General features: G+C 35.9%; 1 protein-coding gene across 1 annotated transcript in view; it reads right to left on the reverse strand.

Annotated features, from left to right (window-relative positions):
- LOC117344147 (tyrosine-protein phosphatase non-receptor type 4-like) overlaps positions 1–25,975 on the reverse strand; it is an 85,880-nt gene that overhangs the window by 52,373 nt on the left and 7,532 nt on the right. The window contains 1 exon segment of the mRNA XM_033906800.1: positions 4,276–5,776. Within this exon segment, the coding sequence (XP_033762691.1) occupies positions 4,276–4,447 (172 nt within the window). The 5' untranslated portion in view covers positions 4,448–5,776.

Consider the following 25,975-nt stretch of genomic DNA (forward strand, 5'->3'; position numbering starts at 1 on the left):
AGTGATTCAAACTAGACCCTGTAATAAGGGGCTTACACATAAACTGATTCAAACTAGACCCTGTAATAAGGGGCTTACACATAAACTGATTCAAACTAGACCCTGTAATAAGGGGCTTACACATAAAGTGATTCAAACTAGACCCTGTAATAAGGGGCTTACACATAAACTGATTCAAACTAGACCCTGTAATAAGGGGCTTACACATAAACTGATTCAAACTAGACCCTGTAATAAGGGGCTTACACATAAACTGATTCAAACTAGACCCTGTAATAAGGGGCTTACACATAAACTGATTCAAACTAGACCCTGTAATAAGGGGCTTACACATAAACTGATTCAAACTAGACCCTGTAATAAGGGGCTTACACATAAACTGATTCAAACTAGACCCTGTAATAAGGGGCTTACACATAAACTGATTCAAACTAGACCCTGTAATAAGGGGCTAACATATAAAACAATGAAGTAGCATTTGTCAGCAATATAACTAAACTACAATAGGTGGACTTATCACCAGCATGAGCTTACTGCTGGATATATACAGTTAGATGAGTAACTCCTGAAGCCAGGTCTCCAAACAGTAAATTGCTGGTTATCAACATCTTTTGTTTTGTTTTCATTGCCAAAAATTCTCCAAGCAAGACTTGTTTTATTGCATAAACATGCCATTGCCACGGCTGACACAAGATTGTGTCCGAACTTCTAGCCAGGTTTATTCAGGCAACAAATGTCTCTCGGCAGACATACAGCTAATTTGTCCCAAGACAAGTGACAAGTCTTTTGGTGCTAAAGGTGTCCTTTTCACCAGTCTTTGTTCAGATTTACTAAAGGTGTCCTTTTCACCATTCTTTGTTCAGATTTACAATAGGAAGAAGGCCTTAATGCATAAGCCTTACATGTGACTCTCACTACACCCAATAAAATATCATAAAGATAATTTATTATCCAATGAAAATTGTTGTCACATCTCCAACATGGTAGGATGATCAAATACACAGGCTGCACATTCCTAATATAAGGTTAAAGAAAAACAGAAAATGTAAATGAAAATCATATAAATTTGTCAGATAAAGTTTTAGTTCACTTAAAAATTAACACTAGCTAGTAAATCTTGCCAGAATTTAGTGTTCAGGAGCCATTATAACAAGTCTTTATCAGAGGATACAAACATTGCTTCAGTAACCTATAATTATAACACCAATTACATTAATATATCAATTAAAGTCGGAAGTCCTGACTTTCAGCAATGATTTTCTGTTCTGTTACAATGTATCAGGTAAGAAGGAACCTCCAAGTCTGGACTAGATGAGGCGGAAATGTTAAGTTGTTAGGTACTTAAACCCCTATACAAGGTTTGGATCTGTATAACAGAGAACCATCACCCCTCCTCCCCACCCCTCACAGCCATCTGTCTTACTTTGATCTATTCAGCTTTAAAGAACACTCTCATTTACAGTGGTACATTATTGTCAGGCATTAGAAATGTAAAAAGTTTACCCTACTTGAGATACAGAGGAACTGGTTGGAATACTGACTCAATACACAAAATCCATACCTTGAGTGAGATACAGAGGAAATGATTGGAATACCGACTCAATACACAAACTACATACCTTTAATCATACAGAGGAAATATGATTAGAATACTGACTCAATACACAAACTACATACCTTTAGATACAGAGGAAATGATTGGAATACCGACTCAATACACAAAATATATACCTTGAGATACATAGGAACTGGTTGGAATACTGACTGAATATACTTGAGATATAGAGATAATGATTGGAATACTGGCTCAATACACAAACTCCATACCTTTAGATACAGAGGAAATGATTGGAATACTGACTCAATACACAAACTCTATACCTTTAGATACAGAGGAAATGATTGGAATACTGACTCAATACACAAACTCTATACCTTTAGATACAGAGGAAATGATTGGAATACTGACTCAATACACAAACTCTATACCTTTAGATACAGAGGAAATGATTAGAATACTAGTTTGGTTTGTTTTTGTTTAACGTCCTATTAACAGCCAGGGTAATTTAAGGACTGCCAGGTTTGGAGGTGGAGGAAAGCCGGAGTACCCGGAGAAAAACCACCAGCCTACGGTCAGTACCTGGCAACTGCCCCACGTAGGTTTCGAACTCGCAACCCAGTGGTGGAGAGCTAGTGTTAAAGTGTCCGGACACCTTAACCACTCGGCGTCCGCGGCCCCCACCCAATACTGACTCAATACACAAACTCCATACCTTGAGATATATAGAGGTACAGTATCAAAACCTTTGTTTTTTTTCAAAAACGATTATCCATTTTAAACAATTTCAGTATTATAAAGGATCTAAGGAACCCTGTAGCTAACTGCTGAAACCTAGAATTAGGTCTGTCCTCAGCTGCAGCAGCCAAAACTCCTGGAGAGAACTCCAGGGTAAACTAGAACACACAGCCATAGCTGGCTTTCCTTAAAGACTTGGTTTTGTTCTGATGTCCTTGCAATGCCCACAGTGACAATATGACAGGTAGATGTCTTAGCTAATTAGGTGACACCACAGGTAAGTAGATAAGAAACCACCAAATAATATAGAGAGTCTAACAATTAAACTAGGGACAGCACATTTATATGGGGCCGCAATAAGTCAGAGCGCTGGCCATGTAACCTCAGGTGAAGATCTGAGGTGTGTGGTTCGACTCTCTACCCGTATTGGTTGGTGTTTATCGGGAAGCTGACAAACGGGCCGGTCTGTGCTGTCATAGTTGTGTCCTTGGGTTAGACAATCTACCTTAATTGCTCTGGGTGGCATGCGATTGGCCTCTCATATCTTGTTCAGTGAGGTAGTCACAAACTACTACAAGGAGACTCTGCCTCAAAATAAAACTAGCTGTTCAAGGTGTGATAAACCCAGCAACAAACAAACAAATGTTTCATTTAAAGCAAAATATACCTCTTTGTATCATTATTGCAATAATATTGTAACAAAACTGTAATGGATATGGGTGTGCTTATTACCATGCATTGGTTTATTATTGGACAAATATGTTTTTCATTTTCCAAATATTATATATTAATATTGTGAATCAAGTTTTTCTGCAAAGCCAAATATTGATTCAGATGTGATTAATTAATATACCAGCTATGTAACAGGTTGGATTTTTTTTTTTGTCCATATCACTATAAAAATACTAATTATATCTGAAAACGAGTTTTATTGAACCACTACAACAAGCCTTCCCACATATCAAAACACCTGTATACCAATCCTAGTGGAGAATACCTATATCTGCCATCAGTGAACACCTGCACGATTTACCTGTCTGACACCCACGCTATCCACTACCTACATATTCTCACCTGAGGTATAGTTTACAGACAGGTAATTATCACGGAATCTCACCTGTAATTATGTATCTAATCTCATTGTTTATCTTTCATTTGCTCTAACATCAGCACTGCAAGCTTACAGAGATCAATCAAGTTTATATTTAAAATAGAAATCATCTATGAACTTCACTACAATTATACAACTCTGGTACTGAAACAATTAAAGCTGATTTGACAAGCAGTAATGACATTCTAAATATTTAACTTCTGTTCCTTTGTCTTAACTACACTGCCTATAAATGATAGGCAGTTGTAAGATTAAGTGAAATGGCCTTTTAGTGAGACATTTCAGTTAGACACCACTTTAATTTATGACTTATTCATTGTGATTCAACATTTCAGGGACACACCACTTGGATATACTGGATATTTCAGTGAGACAACACTATAATTCAACATTACTTGATATTTCAGTGAGAAATTTTAGTGAAACAACACTATAATTATGTAATACTTTAGATTTCATTCGGTAACACTTTAAGTCACCATGACTTGATATTTCAGTCAGATTACACTATAATTTAGCATGATTTGATATTGAAGTTATATAACACTATAATTCACCATGACCTGATCAATATTTCAGTCAAATAACACTATAATTTAGAAGATATTGATATTTCATTCAGATAACACTGTAATTTAGCACAAATTGATATCTCAGATAATACTAGTCAGCACAAATTGATATTTCAGTCAGATAACACAACAATTTAGCATGATTTAATATTTCAGTCAAATAACACTATAATTAAGAACATATTGATATTTCATTCAGATAACACTATAATTCAGCACAAATTGATATTTCAGTCAGATAACACTATAATACAGCATGACTTTTGCTCTTTTAAATATCTGACCTTAACACTTACCATGTTGACTTTGATCTTCAGGGTCAGGATCTAGGTCAACTGTGGTACCTAAGGAAGCGGTACCTTCAGAGACAGTTCCTAACGAGCCACGTGGGGAACCCCCTGGATCAGATGTTTCTGCAGTGGCAATCACCACAGTTGGGCCGATGGATGTCGTAGCAATAGTAGCCATGGTTTTTTTTATTTAATTATATATTTTTTATGAAAATGATTGCTTGCAGACATTCACTGACATTTCCACATAAAGCTGTCTCATTGTCTGTTGTTGATCAAGATTGTACATCCAATATATCTAAAATGTACAGTATGTAAATACTGTTATACTACAGCATCAACCAACACAAAATTTGAGTATTCTCATGCATTCCAGTGAAGAATCCTCAGAAAAACCCACAGAAAATCAGTTGACAGGTATTCAAATGTAGATCAAAAACACTACATATATACACAAATCCTGGAATAAGAACCTCTTAGCATACATATTCCAGCAAAGTTGCTGAATAGCTTCAACTTCAAAGTTTTAAAAAAAAATTCCGGTAAATGCTAAATCCAGCAAGAGATATATTCAACTCCAATGAATAATTTACCTCACAATATTCCACCAAATTAACATTGAACCACTACCTTCAGTTATACTTGATGAACTGAATGATGAACTGAAGGATACACACAGAGTGCAAAATTGCCAGCCAGTATTCGCCACAAAGCCTTATCTGGATATATTGGAAGAAATTTCTGACTTATAAATGCAGTTACAAGAAAAACTATCCTCTTTGAAGGTTGCCTAATAGCAAACAGCCCAGATTTCTCTTTCCACACAGAATAATGGCTTTGTACATATTTGGCTGTTTGGTAGGCTCACAGAATGATCACTTTTATCTGTTTATATACGGTGCTTCGGTGCTTCGTTGGTGTCCAGAAATTGCTGGTGACAAATTCAATACGGCGCATAAGGAAAAGCTGACGATAGACATCAGAATCTGCCTGCTACTCCACCAGTGTATTGGAATAATTCTATAACACGGCAGGCATCAGCTACACCACCACACTGATTCCCAATGTATCGGGCTATGTGGAGAAAACAAGGTCCATAGCTTGTGATGCAATACAGAATGTCAACTTGGAATATACACTGACGACCAGTCAGTACATGTGGGTACAATACTATCCATTCTACTATTCTCGGGAATATGTCCAAATTCACCCATTCACTATCGCATCATGGACAACGATGATGGTAAGGCCTATTTAACCGAATCCAGATTTAACATTCTAAAAACCTCTCCATATAATTAGAAGCACACACATGTACTTTGTACTAGTTCCATAAAGTCAGTATGTACTAGAGGCAATACACCTCCTCCCGATTCATCATCTACACAGTGAGAATGTCAGCCGTTAGCCTCCACAGCACTCAGGGTTTACTCTGCTACATTCATCCTTTTTCCTTCTTCTCTCACTTGACAACCTGTCACTTTCATAGACTGTGCTCCATCGCCAACTAAAATTAATATTCATAATTATCTTGATATTTATATTGATACATTCTTAATAACTTTTATGGCCATTTTTGTAACTAAATTTCCTTTCACATCTATATATCCTTGTATACTTTCCTCTTAAATTTGATTTCACTAGTGATTTGCCTCAATTACAAGCTCATTTTACAACATATAACACAGACGTCGACTCTCTTGCTGTTAAAACCGAAGTCTGATTCATAAAATCTCAACTTATCCTTAATATCATTCTAAACTTGGGATAAACGGTGCCTTTAATAGTACAATGAAAACTAATTCAGAATTTTGTCTGTCCTAAAATATTTCTTTTTTTACAAATGTTACTAATGTTTAAGCAATTCAAGTAAATCATATATATATATATATACCTGCAGTGACAAAATTGTTACTTTTTTATTGCTAAATTAACTTCATCATAAGCCGAATTTTGAACTTATTACACAATTTTAATTGCAACTTCTCGTTATATTATTAGCTCTCATATTAAATAGTACATGTATATAAAAATCTTGTAAAGACAATTATTTTCAATCAAAACTTACAATACGAAATGAAATAATGCTTTTAAAAATTCTTTACCCCTTAGAGATTAATGCAAGGCTTATTTTTCCTGATCACAGATATGCTGCCATGTATGAAAACCATCTCGATAATGTTTCATTCAGATCAGAGGTAACATGGGAACTACCATTCAAATGATTTCCAACATGACAATCTTCCCAGAGCTTGCATCACTGATTTGTAGCAAATCAATTGACTGGTTCGCTGGATGTTATCTGTCGGCCTTGTGTAGCGCATCAAAACGTGGAGATAGTTTTCTTTTTTGATTTACTCCGAGAATGAGTCACACACAGCTGGAATAATTGATTTACAAACAAATCGGGCCCTGTTTACTTAGAAAATTGCCACATCTTTTTACTTCCATTCACAATTGTTGCATTTGAATTAACACACGTCACACAATCCAATCCTAATTGCTGCCGAAGCTCATTCCTACCTACAAAACATCTGATATGCTAACAGATCCATGAACCCTCTGCGTAATTAAGAATTGGTAATTTTCATGCTGTTTGTTATTTTCGAAATTGGGCTGAAATCACATCTGTATCACTGGTACAAAGATAGTCTATGTCTGTGTGATTCCTCCCGATTTGTTGTCATAACAACCTCAATGTCAAGGTCAGTTGTTCTGGGCTCCAGATGCTTGCCATGAAAAAATTCTGGACAACTCCTGGTGTGTCAGATCTCCATGGAGATATGATATAAAACTTGTTTAATACAAATGTAAGATCAAGTTTCTGAGTTTGGGTAACGATCCAGGATATTTTCATCCTCTGCAAGACAGCTTCATACTCAACATCCGCTTTATTTCAGATTATTTCTGCTAATACTGTCTAAAGTATTTGTCAGCTTGCAAAATATTCCTGTTTCAATAAATCCAAAGGTTTTATAAATCCATATAGTAGCACATAATGAATTTGTTCAGATTTCTTTTAGCCAAAAAATCTGTGCACATGTTTATAAATATCTACGTTTTATCTAGTCCTCTTGTGTTTTCTAATATACCACCCATCAGCCTTGTCCTACATTCCGACACTTCTTTATTTCAAAGTTTATCAGCCTTACAGAAAATCCATGCACATAAATACTATGTACAGTGCAGTTTTTTACAGCTGTCTGTTGCAATTGCTGAGGATAACACATCCAATCAGACACTGTGTGATATGCATGAAGATGTCCAACATCATAGCTGAGAATTACACCTCAAACTTCAGAGATAGAAATCAGAAATGATGATAACAATGTTGAGCTCCATAATACAATAGATGTACCGTCTGTGCTGTAAGTATACAGTACTATATAGCCCCTATGGCTACATCCAGAGAAGACGGCATCCTTTTACTCTCGCACACATACACACACACGTTAATGTAGAGGTCCACAGGTTTAGTGGGGATGATTCAGACCTTTCCGCCACCAGTTACACAGCAGGGTACGCGTGTCCAAATTGGTGACACACAGGTTTAGATGACTGAAGCGATCACAACATTCCTGCACAATGTTTGATGTTTAATTGTACATGTGCACATGCGATTTGATCTGTAACCACACCTCATCCTTACATCACAGTGTTGTGTATCCTGCCGTTTAAATCCATGTTTTGTAGCTTGTTGAGTAAAAACCTTCAAATTTTATAGTTATTGATTTCTATAGAGGTATAACAAAAAGTCACTAGTTCTTATCTGTATAGCGGTCTGATGGCCATAAAGACATCATTAACATGAGCTAGTTTTGATGAACATGGTATGCACACTATTTACACTCAATTATTATTTGCAACTGTCTGGGAAATTCCACATAAATCACACAGGCGAACCACAGGGAAGGGGTATCTCCATAACCAAATCAGGTCTAGAGCTAATGTGTGGTCACAGATTTTTTCTCTGACACAAGTCAAAGTCAGGCAAAGTTTATACAAGTAAACTCACACCTCAAACTTTTGATTTCCCAAATGTGATTAAGTAGACTGAACCTGTAATGCAGGTTGATATATAATCTGATATATATTTTCCAAGGATCTGTCCACAAGTTTCTTTGGCTTGGAATACTCTTCCTGCTGAATTTCCTATGCGTCCCGGAAATTTAGCAGACTGCCTCGATATTGTATCGGTGTCGTGGATTCCACCACGACAGCCTTCGCATCATGGATCGAACGAACATACACAGGCACACAAATAATTCGAGCACAGTGACAAAATGCCTGTGACAAGAGGCAGCATACTGTATATATTCTATAAACAGCTTCCTATAGGTTCCGTCCATCTCACTGAAACATCGGGTCAACTAAGCCATCAATATAAAAAAAATATGCCCACATAATCACTTAATTACAGGGAAGTTAATTCCGTTGTGTGTTAATTCATGTGGAGAAAGCACAGGCAAATGTCGCCTTCTGCAAAATTCAATGCCAATGCATTCTGCTGTTTCTAAACGTACACCATGAAAACGTTTTAAATAATTCTGCAATAGAAGCTCATGGTCGACTATGAATGTTTGTGGCTTTTGCTGTAATTGCTGTCCTGGCAGCTGAGAGACAGGATAACCAGGAAATACAGGGTTTGGAGGCGGTTTTATTTCCCCCGGAACATTGAGTTTGGTAGACTGATTTCTGGGTATAACCTTTTTCCCTCTGCAGAGCAGATCGCACACACGAGCTGTGCAGATCAATGCTGTTAGATCAACATGAGGAAATCTTGTGTGTGGTACTGACAGACACAAGCGAGTCCGGCTGGAGAAGGCGGCTGGTGGTACTGACAGACACAAGCAAGTCTGGCTCTCATTCCCAACACTGTATATAACATGCTTTTAATCCAGACATTGAAGGCTTTTTTGATACATCAAACTTCATCCTGAAGATGTGTCAAATTTAATGTAAATATAGATATATATTTCATGAATAAGAAAATAACAGAGTGATAATTCAGTCATTCAAACATCTGTATAAATTACAGGACCTCTGTTTTTCAAATCTTGATAGTATTTTTTAACACGAAACTTTCCAGTCTGAAGAATTGATATGTTGACATGAGAGTAAAAATGTTTATTTAACTTTGTATTCTCTAAACAGCATAAATTATCATCTTTGGAATCAGTTCCAAGATCAAAATTGATAATCAGTTAAATGTTTTTATTTAAAATTGAATATACAATCAGTTGGTCAAAGTCATTTTTCATGATGTACGGTATTAATTGAAAGTTTTCTTTAGTTTTTCTTTTCATTTCTATGGTCTTAATTGAATATTCATCCCATAAAGAATATATTTAATTAACTTTAAAATAAACTTATACTTGACTTTTTCATCATGCTTTTTTTACCCATTGATACACGAGAAATTTAGACATTTCAATGAAAAATAGCGAGAGTGCAATATACACACATGATTTTTAAGTATCTTAATAACATCATTTCCATGGCTCCTTATTTCGGGAAAATGTAAATCTAACAAGAAACATATTTTTGGCTTTTGTTCAAGTTTAAAATATTAAATATACATCACATCTACATGATGTTTTAGCAGTAGTAAATGATGCGCTCCACACATGACACAGTGATCTGAGATGACCCTTTGACCCCTACAGCTCCCATCTCTTCCCTCCAGGAAGTGTGAGGCTGCCCTGATTAGGTAGACTGGTGAGAGATAGAGGAGGCAGGTTATAATAACATTAGTGATATACAGCTATACAGGATGGTGTACAAATTCCTTTAACTGTTGATATCTACACAGCAGGTGTCTTAACCAGGTTAAGTTCTGCACCGTATAATTTTGCAGATCCTTTAAAATTTCATTTGTGTTTTACAGTTTTTATGTTATATTATAAGCTAACAAAACAGTGTTATGTATGTCAGCTTCTGATAAGATAGTCAGATAGTTGGAGATGGGGGAGGAGGGGGGGGGGTGGTGGTGGTGGAGAAGGAGTACAGACAGACACCAACAGATTTATCTCTTCCCTCCTCCACCCATCATAACATTACATGCATCTCCCATATCCCATCATTATGTTTCCTTTCTCAATATCCTTTTCTTCCCATCTCCCATGTATAATTTATTTATCCCTAACTGTATACATCTCTCTATCCTGTCTTATTTATCCCTAACTGTACACATCTCTCTATCCTGTCTTATTTATCCCTAACTGTACACATCTCTCTATCCTGTCTTATTTATCCCTAACTGTACACATCTCTCTATCCTGTCTTATTTATCCCTAACTGTACACATCTCTCTATCCTGTCTTATTTATCCCTAACTGTATACATCTCTCTATCCTGTCTTATTTATCCCTAACTGTACACATCTCTCTATCCTGTCTTATTTATCCCTACACATCTCTCTATCCTGTCTTATTTATCCCTAACTGTACCCATCTCTCTATCCTGTCTTATTTATCCCTAACTGTACACATCTCTCTATCCTGTCTTATTTATCCCTAACTGTATACATCTCTCTATCCTGTCTTATTTATCTCTAACTGTACACGTCTCTCAATCCTGTCTTATTTATCTCTAACTGTATACCATCTCTCTATCCTGTCTTATTTATCCCTAACTGTACACATCTCTCTATCCTGTCTTATTTATCCCTAACTGTACACATCTCTCTATCCTGTCTTATTTATCTATAACTGTACACATCTCTCTATCCTGTCTTATTTATCCCTAACTGTATACCATCTCTCTATCCTGTCTTATTTATCTATAACTGTACACATCTCTCTATCCTGTCTTATTTATCCCTAACTGTACACATCTCTCTATCCTGTCTTATTTATCCCTAACTGTACACATCTCTCCATCCTGTCTTATTTATCCCTAACTGTACACATCTCTCTATCCTGTCTTATTTATCCCTAACTGTATACATCTCTCTATCCTGTCTTATTTATCCCTAACTGTACACATCTCTCTATCCTGTCTTATTTATCCCTAACTGTACACATCTCTCTATCCTGTCTTATTTATCTCTAACTGTACACATCTCTCTATCCTGTCTTATTTATCCCTAACTGTACACATCTCTCCATCCTGTCTTATTTATCCCTAACTGTATACATCTCTCTATCCTGTCTTATTTATCTCTAACTGTACACATCTCTCTATCCTGTCTTATTTATCTATAACTGTACACATCTCTCCATCCTGTCTTATTTATCCCTAACTGTACACATCTCTCTATCCTGTCTTATTTATCCCTAACTGTATACCATCTCTCTATCCTGTCTTATTGATCCCTAACTGTACACATCTCTCTATCCTGTCTTATTGATCCCTAACTGTACACATCTCTCTATCCTGTCTTATTTATCCCTAACTGTACACATCTCTCTATCCCATCTTATTTATCCCTAACTGTACACATCTCTCTATCTTGTCTTATTTATCCCTAACTGTATACCATCTCTCTATCCTGTCTTATTTATCCCTAACTGTACACATCTCTCCATCCTGTCTTATTTCTTCGTCCATAACCAATTTTATTTTTATTTCTCCTCCCCTGTTTATACTTGCACTCTGTCAATCGCCATCCTAACTCTACAAAATACAACCCATTTTCAAATATATTTACCATGTATTAAGACATTCTACAACACAAGATTGCACTTCAAATCATGGGGAGATTTTTCCAATGCAAGAGCCCAAAGCAATACGGGCTTGGAAAAAAGTGAATCCATTGTCATTGTTAGACAAAGACTACAGTAAACTTGAATATTGCAAATGGCAACAATACGCGTGGCTGGTTCAGTCATTATGTACTTGTGTCGTTGGCTACCTAAAGTAATTAAGATTCTGCATGTTATAGAAATGTGTGTTCTACAATAACAATAGAATTGTGTGTACCATCACAAAGAACAGTGAACACACAGTGAAGAATCAATAAATTAATGCATACATTTTTAACAGGAATGTTACCAGCCTAAGACTGAAAGAGTTATCTCCCTGGAAAAGTAGAATTTTTTAAATTTAATAAATGATTTTAAAAATGTATTTCCACATTTATTAATTTGTTTTCTTTATTGATCACATTCCATTTTCATATCTGAGAAACAATGAGCTTATTGTTTTCATGAAATCCCTGTACGATAATTATTTCCTGAAATACATTCATTATGATCATAAAATAACTTCTTATTCTATCCAAACTCTAACCTACACATGTACAGCAAGTATGTAGATTTTTATCTGACACTTTTATAGAATCAAAGTGCCAAGGCAACTCATAGGTGCTGTGCAGGAAAGATCGAAATAAAGGAGAGAAGATAGAAGGGGTTGGGGGTAGGGGTGGGGGTACCAGTAGGGATGGGGGTTTGGGGTATCAGTGGGGGTGGGGGTTTGGGGTACCAGTGGGGGTGGGGGTTTGGGGTATCAGTGGGGGTGGGGGTTTGGGGTACCAATAGGGGTGGGGGTTTGGGGTATCAGTGGGGGTGGGGGTTCATGGTCTTCATGTCATTTTTAAGAATTTGATTGACATTGAAAAGGCTATTGTTGCATTAACGGTCTGCTGAAGGATACAGAATTACTTTTTTAAAGCTCACTGAATTCGCATACTATACATACTATGATAAGTTTAATTCTTAGATAGGTGGATCTTCGGCTTTAAAATGTCTGTCAAACTTCCTGATAAACAACATCACGATTCTCTGTAAAACTCCCTTAAATAACTGTCCCACATATTTTTTCTTATGTTTAAGTTGTTCATTCAATCTAATGCATTTTTTCTCTGTATATTAGTTCATCTGGATCACGATTTGATATCTGATCTTTGGTAACTTTGTCAGTCAAAAACAGTATTTGACAGGTAAGGAAAATGTTTATTAACCCATGAGGTGAATTTCCGATGTCGCAATAAACGTAAAGGATCAACAAGAGTATATACGAGCTACCTCCCTTCCCATAAACCAGACAACAAGCGTTATTTTTTGCAGAAAAAAGTTCGGAACATTCAGTGATAAAGCAGGCCATTGCCTATGATTTTATCATTTTTCATATATGATCAATTATCTAAAACAGGCTATTTCGACCATAAAAAAATCAAAAATCATATTACAAAATAACAAATACTTTGTAGAAGGAGACAGTTTGTTTCATTTCTTTTTTCTTTTTCTTTTTTTGTGAAGAAATGGTCCCATCCTGAACCCATCTGGATTTATCATAGAAATAAGCAATACCTGATTCCCCCAGAAGTTAAGAATGATTTGGTCCTTGCCAAGATTGGGCAAGACTGGTAGAGGTGACTGGAGCACGGACACTTAAAATAAATTCTAATTTTCATCAAGATGAGTATTTCACTCAATGAAACGTATATGCCATCCTTTTACAATCTATCTAATCAGGGCCACTGATACCATATATTTAACTCACCCGCCGGTCCAACACATAATGAATGACTCATAGTTATTGTTGAATAACATTAATATGATGTGTTTTCTCTTTGACCATTTTTACCCACCTGTCTGACCTTGGTCCAAGGTATAGGTACGCTTCTTCCTGTGCATGGTTTACCCTAATTACATCGATTATCATCACACATCACAGTAAAATGATTACACGAACACATTCAGGTCAAATATTGAATAAAAATAATAATTCCAGCTGAAGGAGAGATATATTCCAGAATGATACGATATGTATTTTTCCCTCGAGTATATAGTTTAACATAGGCACCATGTGAAACACTATGACATACTGGTTCAAATGTAACAATGTCACGCCGATCAAATGAAGGGGTCTCCTAAATGACAGTTATCACCCCGTGGTTTGATGGACTGGTCCTGCATTTAAACACATAAACTTCCTTACCAATTGATCCTATTATCCTCTTACATTGAACTTTCAGGAAAAACTTAAGTTCACAACAACAATTGACAATCCCAATCCAGGAAAAACGTAAGTTCAAAACAAGAACTGACAATCCCAATTCAGGGAAAAGGTAAGTTCACAACAACAATTGACAATCCCAATTCAGGAAAAGTGTAAAATCACAACAATTGACAATTCCAACTTCGCTAAATTTGAAAAAGCTGCTGATATATTTTTTATACTGAAAAAGAATAACTGAATTTCCTTTCAATAATAACTCCTGTTTTGTTATCCAGATTTTTCTTCCGATAAGATCTAGATCAGGCGATACCACGAGATACATCCACAACCAAATCAGTGTGATTTAAGTTTGATCATACGAAACATTTCAGTAGAGGACGAGACACTTTCCCAGTACAAGTACGCACACCTATCTTGCTTAACATGTATTTAACTGATGTCAAAACGGAAGAATCTTTGGCATTACATGAATGAAGCTAGTAAAGAGGTAAATGTTCCCATGAATGCTCCACAACAAGTAGATGTTTTCATTTCAGTTTTGAAATTAATTATAATTTAATATTATAAAAATAATTTTCATCATGAGTAATATCACTCATCAGAAAAACACTATTTTCATGCCATAGAAATGAATATTTACACAAATATAATTTTTCAAATATTTCGTACACTTGTCGCATATGATTATACAATGTGGATTATATTTCTTACACCGATTTTCACAAACAGGAAAAAAATGTAGATTGTCAGCGATTTATGCAGTGTCCTCTTACCAATGAAAACATACCATGCGGTGCCTTGAAGGACATTTCAATGACATATAGCTTAAGTTAACAGTGTCTCAAGAGGCAGGAAAGCGTGGCACTCTTGTTTCATATATTTATTCAGGAAATCGACTACTTCCTTTAACCTTGAAGAGTTCCCCACAAACATTGGCTCCAATTAAAAACCACTGTCAATTAAATATCAGAAACTGATGGTTATGACCTTGACATTGTACCAAGTGACCTTGACATAAATGTGCCTCTTGAATCATTTCCCTTCTGAATGCAAGCCATTTGAGTAAAATATCTTAGCGGTTTCTTTAGATTAAATTTGAAATGTTGTGAAAACAATCAAAGTCTAAGACATTACTGTAGATATAAATTTTTACTAACTTTATATCCACTCTTCCTAAAATAACACTATTACTAATAATAACATCTGGGTTTTTTACAGCAACTGTTACTTATGTTGTCCTTTTCCCAACTCGTCCAAAGCTATTCTCAATTTCATCTCTTGATCACAAGTTTTCCCAACTTTATCTTGACCACAACTTTTCCGAATTTTCTATCGACAACTTTTCCCAACATTCCCTCCTAACCAAAACTTTTTTCCATTTTTTCACCTATTAACAGCTTTCCTCAATCTTGTCTCCTGACCACAACTTTTCTCAATTTTATCTCTTGATCACAACTTTTCTCAACTTTATCTTGACCACAACTTTTTCCACTTTTTCTATTGAACTCTTCCCCCAACATAACCTCTTAAGCCAGAACTTTTTCCATTTTTTTCTATTAACAGCTTTTTCCCAATTTAATCTCCTGATTACAACTTTTCCAGGACTTAATCCCCTGACCAGTTACGACTACTTTCTGAATTTTCTCTCTGGACCAAACTTTTCCCCATTTTGTTCATTGACTACAATTTCTCCAATTTTATCCCAACATCCTCTGATAAATTGTCACCATATATTCTATCAGTATTAGTTCCCTGGCAGTGAAACATGAATGGAAGATGAAGGCTTGTCTGATGAATAGAGGCCGTTCACTGTAAAACCTATAGGCTACCATTGACCTGAATCAGTACACATTCCTATTCACTTATACACTACTCAAGTACATAGTTCTCCCCATCAGCCTTACTTTATAGGTACAGAATATCATAAGAGCTGACATGGTCAGAAATCTTACTATAAAACCATGTCTTGACCTGTGATTAAAAAGCAGGTTTAACACTGTGAAGTAATTGGAGCTCAGATTAAAAGGTTGTCTTGACCTTGATTTAAAGCCGGTCAGATGCTTAACCTCTGATTATATCGGTTAACTAATTGGAGATCAGATTAAAAGCATGTCTCGACCTTGATTAAAAGTAGGTCAGATGCTTGATCTCTGATTAAAATCAGTGAAGTAATTGGAGTTCAGATACATAGCAGGTCAACATGTCTACATCAGCCGGCCTACTTCCACCACACTAAATGGAGTCATTTTACAGTAAATGGAAGATCCAATTTCACCATAAAATGACAACCAAATGTCACAAGCTATAAATGTAGGGTAGTTAACATAAGGCCTGGACCTATATAGCTACACTATCATAGTTCATTAACCTTATTCTTCATGATTATCTACTTTGTTATTATTATTAATCCCAAGTTGCAAATAAATATCATGAAATCAATAAATGACTTATTTTTACAGGGTTTTTGGTATGCCAAAAGTTAAAAGAGTCCAAGTAAATCTGGAAAAAAAATGAGCTCATATACCACCATATCTACAATCAGAAAGGCAGCACCTGCAAATCATGAGTTACCCCCCTTTGTTCATTACCAACATTATTGTACTAAATTTCAGAAATGTAAGAGTCTGATCAATGGGTCTAATAGATTTTCCTGCATATGTTTCCAAAAATGTTTGTCTTGCATCTGCTGTAAAGGAATCAGGATAGAGATGATGTTACCGTATACTTTCAATATGTGATTCATTAATTTTAGGTGTAACGGTGATTCTACAAATACCAAATCAGCAGTTACTCATCCTAAAGCATGCTTAGAAGTTTAATATAACACAGCAATGTTTCATACAAACCTGGTGGTACATGTACTTGTAGATTCAGACCAGCTGTCGCTTCCTGAAATCTTGTCATTCTCTCTGTCAACTCCGTACTAAAACGTTCCCAGATTTTTTTAACACTTGCCATAATGGCAATAATTGCAGACACAACACTTTTTTCACATGTGAACTGGCACAAATCGCTCCTCCCCAATTAATTAAGTTTCCAGGCCACTATTTAGCACCAGATGTTATACAGGGTAATTCCAGTTGTAATGTTCTTGGTACAGTTACACATCCCATCTCTGACTGAACCTCACTTAGGATTTTCACCACAAGTGCTGGAGTGTTGATATGGAACTTTAAAGCCTGCACACCTCTCTATCTTCAAAATAGTAAATTATGTCACAGAGGACATGTTGTACACTTGCACATCACTTGTAAAAGATACCCAGTCAAAGAACGAGTACAAAGGGCTATTGTTTTATATATAAACAGTTAAATCAGTCCACCTACAGCTTAAATTTATGTAACGTTGAAAGTTCGGCAAAACAATGCAGACAGATTACAAAGATAAATATAGACTCCTCCTTCTAAAATCCTTGTTTTGTTATCATAACTGTGTGAGAGTTTCACTTATTCCAGACACATGTACCCTCATTTGTAACATGGATAAAATCTTCACTCCACAAAACTTCTTCATTCATTAGAATTAGAAAATCCCGTATACTCAATCCTCTGATCAAAATAGATGTCAAATCTGGTTAAATTGGGTTTGCCCTATGAATGACATTCATCATACCATAATGACTACTTGGATCACAATATATGCATGAACATCATTTGTATTAATTTCGTCTACCTATGTAGTGCTACCTGAAAGAGGAGTTGCTGAAAATATTTTCAAAGTGTTTTCATGATCACTGAAAGAGAGAAGTTATATTTTATTCAAGAGGCTTTTTGGCAAACCTACAATGTTTTGAAAATCACTTGTATTCTAGCACTCAGACTTCAGTCAGTGCTTACATGTACCCCATAGGATTTTAGGACGAGATTGTATTCTGTGCTTAAAGTACAGTCATGCCTGAAAGAAAATCTCTGAAAAAGCTCCAGTTATAACATGTCTGTACATCAATTTCTACACCAGAAATAGCAGGAAGGAACAAAGATAACATTATTGTCCATAGGAAAAACAATGGCAAAAACAAGTGTTGAAAGTAAGGGATTGATTTACGGAGTTACATAAACATCGAGTTGTCATTTCAAGCTCTTAGGTTTCTGTACTTTTAGAATATAAACAAAATGTTGCAGGACTACCTCGGAGAAACTATATCAGCAATATCTGTCAAATTAACACATAAATTATCTTATCATCCTACCATTCACACTCAGGTTTTACCCAGGGATCTCCTAGTCACTGGGGATCTTATCAATGGGAATAGCTTACAGCAATACAGCCAAGAAAGTGCATATTTGTCGCAAAAAAAACATATCCGTTTAGTTCAGACTCAAAAGTTGCACTCAAGCTTCATAAAGCAATACTCTAGTGATGTTAGGAGTAAACAGTAATTAAGAGTGGCAGTCACTGTAAACTGTGAAATTTGATTCCTGTGCAGAAGAAAGAATTGCGTATTCATTTGAAGCTCAGGCCAATTCGGTTTGGATTGGCAACTTTTTTAACAGATTTTGGTACATAATGTGATATTATAAACATGCTACATGTAGCACACTTCCGGTCTAGAACATTCGCCGCTGTATTACAAGAGGTTCCTGTATATCCTTCCAAATGTAAAACTCGTTATAGGTATCACAATATCCTAACACCTGTAAAATCCCATCAAATAATCATAGGATCTGGTTCTCCATATCAAACTTTTTTGTGAAATTCTAATTCTTTGAAAGATTTCTGATATATACAATTACTCCACTGGAAAATTTGTACACACTTTTCCGAGTACTCCATTGACACAGCTCAATTCTAGAAAACTCCAATCCTTTGAAGAGGCAATCGGCATAAAACTTTGCATATATAGCTCCTAGAATGATGATATCTCTAAAAGACTTCTCAGAACACATACATTTGCCATTTTCCAGAAAATCCTCTAAATCATAATCTGTACCATCTTAAAATCCTTTCTAAACAGAATATTTCAGTTACTTCCCTTGGCAAAATCCATGTCCCAATAAACATTGTAATTATTAGGTCAACAGAGGGTACAGCACCGAGCCAAGCTAAAATGTTTCCAACAGAGCCTTCCAAAGTTAAACTAAACATGTAAATACTTTTTCCATAAGTGAATTAGTCTTTGTATGTAAGTGTAGTTGGCAGAACACATTGCCAAATATTCCTCAAAAGCAAACAATTCTGAAATCAGTTTTTGAAAATTTGAATTGCACCAAGAATCTTTAAAACAGGAAATATAAATCATATGTTATCAGTGAATCCATCTTAAACAGGAAGTAGAAGAAGGGTGATCAACAGACAGCACAGCCCTTAATGTTCAACACATCTGTAGATCCTCTTATATAACCAGCCTGCTCAAAACTAAAACTTCAGTATGTCGGTGAACAGTGTCACAAATACATCTCCCATCACAAAACTTCAGTGTTCAGACTTTGGTCAGTGTTTACAACCAATATTCTAACTAAGACTGGATCATCTCAATATCTCCTCACAAAACGTCAGTGTTCAGACTTTGGTCAGTGCTTACAACCAATATTCAGACTAAGGCCGGGCTGTATCTCATCACAAAACTTCAATGTTCAGAATTCAATCAGTACTCACAGAACAACCAATGTTCAGACTAAGGCCGGGCTGTATCTCATCACAAAACTTCAATGTTCAGAATTCAATCAGTACTCACAGAACAACCAATGTTCAGACTAAGGCCGGGCTGTATCTCATCACAAAACTTCAATTTTCAGACTAAGGCCGGGCTATATCTCCTCACAAAACTTCAGTGTTCAGACTTTGGTCAGTGCTTACAACCAATATTCTAACTAGGACTGGATCATCTCAATATCTCCTCACAAAACGTCAGTGTTCAGACTTTGGTCAGTGCTTACAACCAATATTCAGACTAAGGCCGGATTGTATCTCATCACAAAACTTCAATGTTCAGACTAAGGCCGGGCTGTATCTCATCACAAAACTTCAATGTTCAGACTTCATATGGTGATTAAAAGGAATCTTCAGAAAAAGTCCGGACTGTATCTATTTAACACTTCCATGTGTTCGCCCATGCTTGCAGCAAATACCCAAAATAAGGTTGGATGTCTTTCCTCACAAACTTCTGCAATCTGTTGGTCTATGCTGGCAGCAAATATTCAAAATCTGGTTGCACCAAAAATTGTGTATATGTTAAAGATGAAGACTAAAAGAACAAAAATTTTCAAAACATCAATGACTCATCTGCACATGAATCTTTTATACATTTTTCCAAATTTCTGAAAATGATAGTCAGAAAAAATACTCCCTAATATACATTTAAATGATACTGGAAGACAGCTGGTATCAGCCTGAATACCACCAGGAATAAACCAACGTTTGTTTCATACTAATCCAACCTTCAAGTTAATCATCACGAGTAGAACGACACTCCGAAGCATTTTATATCATCAATAATCCATCTTGAAATGAAAATCCCCCAATATTATGCAATCTGGGCGGTATCTCTCCGAGTTTAGCTTCAGATAGGTCCAAAACAATCGCTACAGCATTTCTCTCCTATATATAATCCATCTTGAAATTAAAATCCTGCAATATCATTCAAATTCCACAGGAGTGAAGTCCAAGATAAGTCTAAAACTCAACAACGAAAATTAACTGACAACTGTTAACATCTGAGGCCTGGACATGCAGCAGTTATTTACTGGAGAGTAAAACCACTGTATGAGAGAACAATTGTAGTAGTTGTTCCGACACATGGCTCGCACATACTTCTGACACTCTCATAGAGTTACAGACCTAGATATAAGTAACAGACACGCTCCTCCTCCAAAAAAAATCTCATGTCAAGATAAAAAGTGTACTCTAATCAAACTCACAGGAACACGTGATCATCGAGATAATAACAGGACTACATCTTTGATTTTTTTAACTTCTCGAATAACACTAACTGCACTGAATTTTGAAAAGAAGATAATGAATATGTCGTTCTTAACACAAATAAATTACTGGTACGGAGCCCCTTCAATCTCATTTCTTTCCTATATGTACATATACCTACGTCAGTCTGACTTGGTCCTGCAGTCTTATAATTGTACAACACTTTGGTAAATTAAACACACAGGCATTTGTAAGAACCATTTTCAGGTCTACATACTAATCAACTCAGTAATTAGTTAAGTTTTAAACCCCAATAAGATGTTCACTAACACAGCCTCTGTGAGCACAGCAGCCCACATACTTACACATGCAGTCTTTACACATCTACAGTGTAATGTGTAGGCTTCAAATCTGCCACAAAATGCCCATCCCTCATGAACAGTTATATCATTTCATGGAAACATCTTTTTTTATTTCATACCAACATATCATGTTTGCAGGATACAGAGCATCTGTGATGAAGATTTTCTGGTCCTGATCATGATACCGATTGTATAATGAAATAGACATCAATTCAAAGGTTACAGATCTGATGTTAGAGTTACTAGTTCAACATACATATTAAAAACTGTATTAAAACAGAAAATATACTTTGAGTTGAAATATATTCCTAAAGTCTTCAGGTGGGTTCAAATTCAGTTTTTTAAAAGTAGGTCAAAAGGTCACAGTCAAGGTCAGCAGGTTTGCATATGTAGTGCCCATAGAAATGTCTTGTGACAAGAAACACATAGGTCAAATATGACAGCCTTATCTCGTATGGTTACCATACTGTGGCCAAGGTTGAAGTTTTAAAAGTAGGTCAAAGGTCACCGTCAAGGTTAGCTGGTCCACATGTGTACAAATGGAAAGGATTTCTCAAAAGGGAGACTGCACATGTCAAAGTCCTGATTAAAATAAGCTGCATCCTCATTAGTATTGACATATCAGTTTTATAAAAACTTTAACCTAGCTGTCTACAGCCGATGCCAGGGGTATAGCAATAGCTAACCTGGACTTTGTCTTGTCGAGCTAAAAATGTTGATCCTGCATGAGTGAAGTTTGAATCTGATTTGAAAACCATTGTTTTCATGCAGCCGTTTTGAACTCTCTTCCACATAGATTTACAATATGTGTATCCTATATATATCAGGTACTGGTGTCTCGGAATCTCGGAATCTATCGACAGTTGTAATGGAGTCCACCATGTTAATCCCCCTTCCTTACACTGTTATTGTATATTTAAGGGTCTCATTAGTACAGACAGCTGTGATGGCTGATGTACTGACCAGTCCCAGTAGTCAATACATACCAGTATAGGACCCAATACTTTAAATCATAATTACCCTCACCAACCTGCTTTAATGGCAATGGAACATGGTTTCCATGGTTGTTTTCTGAAATATACCACTTGGATCAAAGATGGCGGAACCATGATGCTTCATTTGTTTTACAAATTTTAACTTTTATCAAAAACGAGACAAGGAGTCATCATTTGCTGATGAAATATGATAAATTATATGTGATCAATATATGATGGAACTTTTCCAATATTGATTTAACATCCGTTACGTTGTTAAAAAGAAAAATAACTGGTTTTAATGTTTGAAGTGGATATTTTGTAGAAACAGCTACCATCTTGGGACACTTAATTGAGATTTAAATTGCGATTACAACTAGTACGAACCCAATAAAGAAATGTACATTAAAGTTTTACGACGATTATGAAACAAAGTTCTATCAACTTCTCTTGTGATCTTAGATTTGAACGAATGTCAAAATTTTACAGAAATTCAATGCGATACTGGATTTGTTAAAACTAATGTTAAAATTCAACAGAAATTTCATCAATGTGATACTGGATTTTTTAAAACTAAAAATTCCACAGAAATTTCATCAATGCGATACTGGATGTTTTAAAACTATGTACACTGTAATGTTAAAATTCCACAGAAATTTCATCAATGTGATACTGGACTTTTTATAAGTAATATTACTCAATTTTTAATTCTAACACATGGCTAACATGGGCAAATAGAAATCTGGTCTCCATCACAAATCCTGTCATTTACAATGAATTTATATGATAAAATGATTTTTTATCGAGATATGTCGGCTAACATATGTTATTTCTATACCCTGATTTTAGATAATAAATACATACTCCCATTAAGAGATATGGAATTTAGTTAAAAATTTCATTAAAATCCCACATGCTTTCTCACATGCAGCTTGTCTTTATCATTTTTGTTTTGCACTTGATTCTGTTTAACATAAACCCAATAGACATGAATATGATACCCATAAACACTATCAACATTAGATATAGACATGCATATATACCGTACAATTTTCAACACACATAGTGTGATGGTATATTTCAACTGTTTTTATTTCAAAGGTATAGAAATAATTTTAAGGTCTCTACATATCCCTGTATCTGTATGGCATTCAACATTGTATAGTTCATATGGTTTATATCAGCTATGAATGTCATATGGCAAATGATTGATTTCATCATTATCATAATTGTAGCATTAAATACCAATGCCCATTCTTGAAAGCAGCTGGCTGTGGCTTCTACTGAAATGCTCTCAGATGACATTCATGTTAATATGTGTGCCAACTAAAACTTATTCAATGTTTAAGCATGTTTTGTTTTTATTTCATGGTAAAATAAATGTTTTTGAGTTATATTGTTATCCTTCAATTTTAAGGTCAAAGTTCTAACAACCAATCAATGACCCCATCCCGAATTTTCTTTTGACATCGTTTGTAAAAAATAGTGAAAAATAGACAGTGTCAAAATGACTTTCCCAGCTCACAAAAAATGCTAAATGAACTTTAATTGCATTATAATTAGAAAACTTGAAATATAAAGGAATCCAAAAAATGTGAGCAATGCCAGAAATTCTTGCAACAGCAAGTAGGTTTCATCTTTAATATCTCGAAATGCTCTTAAAGGATTCATCAAAATGCATTTCCAATGGCTTGAAATCTGTCATTGAATTCTGATACAGATCTCTAGGAACAATTTGTTAGTGTCTGTTATTTTAATTGCTGTCATTACAGTGTGCCCCTGTGAGCTGTGACGCTCCATGAAGGGTAGGTTTGGGAGTTTTTCAGCGGACCTCAGCGATGAATCCACTGCATCCCTATCAAATCCCGTTCAATTTTGGAATTAAGCAAAGCATGCGGTACCCTACAGATTCTATTTAATGCAGATTTCATGTTATGTCAGATTCAAGATATGTTTCTGATCAAATTAAAATTCAGACAAAGGACTAGTTGGTAGATCATTTGCAAAATGAAAATCATGCTGTATTATATTCTTTGCAAGCAAAGACAACTTTCTCTAGTTAACTACATGTAGATTCACTGTATGGTGAGGTCATGTATGTAGATCCAGTACTGAATTAATACTTTGTATATAGTGCAAATGATAAGGATTTAAGGACATATGACAGTGATTACTGTGGAGAATTGATGCTAAGTCCCGCTTGCGGTACAGGAAATGCTGAATTCAATTCGAAGCAACATTGCCCTAAGTGGTTCTACCTAGCTCCAGCTTTAGTGCACGGGCAATCATGATGTACATGTACAAATTTCCATTTCCAGTCGTTAATTTTTCATATCTAGTTAGGCTTCTTTTTCCTGTGTCTTGACAATGTGGTTCAGTTTTTATGATATTCTTCTCAACGGTAGAAGGTATCTGATACTTGTGTGTTAATCACCCTTATTTCAATGGGGACTCCTTGTATCTGTGTCTCGACACTAGTGTGGTTCAGTTTTTATAATAGTCTTTTCAGTTGTGTATAGGTATCTGATACTGAGAGAGAAGCCAATGCTAAAATGCACGCTATTTGTTGGTCTGTGCCTTGGGGTCTCCTAATGCGTTAATTACCCTTACTTCAATAGGGTTATGACAATGTACCATATACACTTGTTTCCTCATTATCTACATGCCTACATCCGAGTTCCCACCTCCTCCATTACCTCACAGTAATAACACAACTCATCAAAGTGAGAGATGATACTTCTAGTCTAGGACAGTCTGTTCTACAGCTGATGGTATCCTCATCATCTCCAAATTAACAGCAGCTGAACTTAACCTTCTCCACTAGTGCTCACACATACACACACCAAAGTTGTCTCCTTCTTTTCAGTGCATTACCTATATACTACACAACAAGAGATTTCCAGTCATTCTCTTCTCCTGATATTGCCAACTGAACAGGAGGCAGGGTCCCCTTGTAGTAGTTGGTGACTACCTCACTGAAAAACATTCAGGAAGGCTGTTGCATGCCATCCAGACCTATTAGGGTAAAGTGTCTTGCCTAAGGCAACAACTATGACAGCACATACCCGACTGTTTCTCAGCTTCTTGAGAAACACAAACCGACATGGGTAGGGAGAGGTCGAACTATGCACCTTGGTATACACAAGACTGAAATTATTAACCCTCTACAATGTTATTAATGAACAGTAATGATACCAATTAAACCTAGAATTATTTTAGAAATCAGTATAAAAAATTCATCAAAATTTTGGAAATGGCAATCTGGACTTATCTGAAACAAGAGGCCCATGGGGCCTGTATCGCTCACCTGGTTGGATTTGACCAAATGTCAAAATAATGTTCATGTTCAATTCCTTTTGTTTGTTAACCTCAAACAATGCTATTTATGGTTATAGCGTGGGGATCCCAACTGCTTTAAAGAAATAATGAAGTCCAGACTCTCTGAGTTTACAACATGCATTTATAACTTTATGACTAGTAGTGATTTAAAGGAATTACCTCTATTTCCCATATGGTGACCCGCCCCTTTGGCCCCTTGGGGGTCAAAGTCACCATTTATGCAAAATCTGTTCCCCTTCCCCCAAGAATGCTTCTGACTAAATTGGGTTC

This window comes from Pecten maximus, chromosome 15 (assembly GCF_902652985.1).
Source record: "Pecten maximus chromosome 15, xPecMax1.1, whole genome shotgun sequence".
Lineage (NCBI taxonomy): Eukaryota > Metazoa > Mollusca > Bivalvia > Pectinida > Pectinidae > Pecten > Pecten maximus.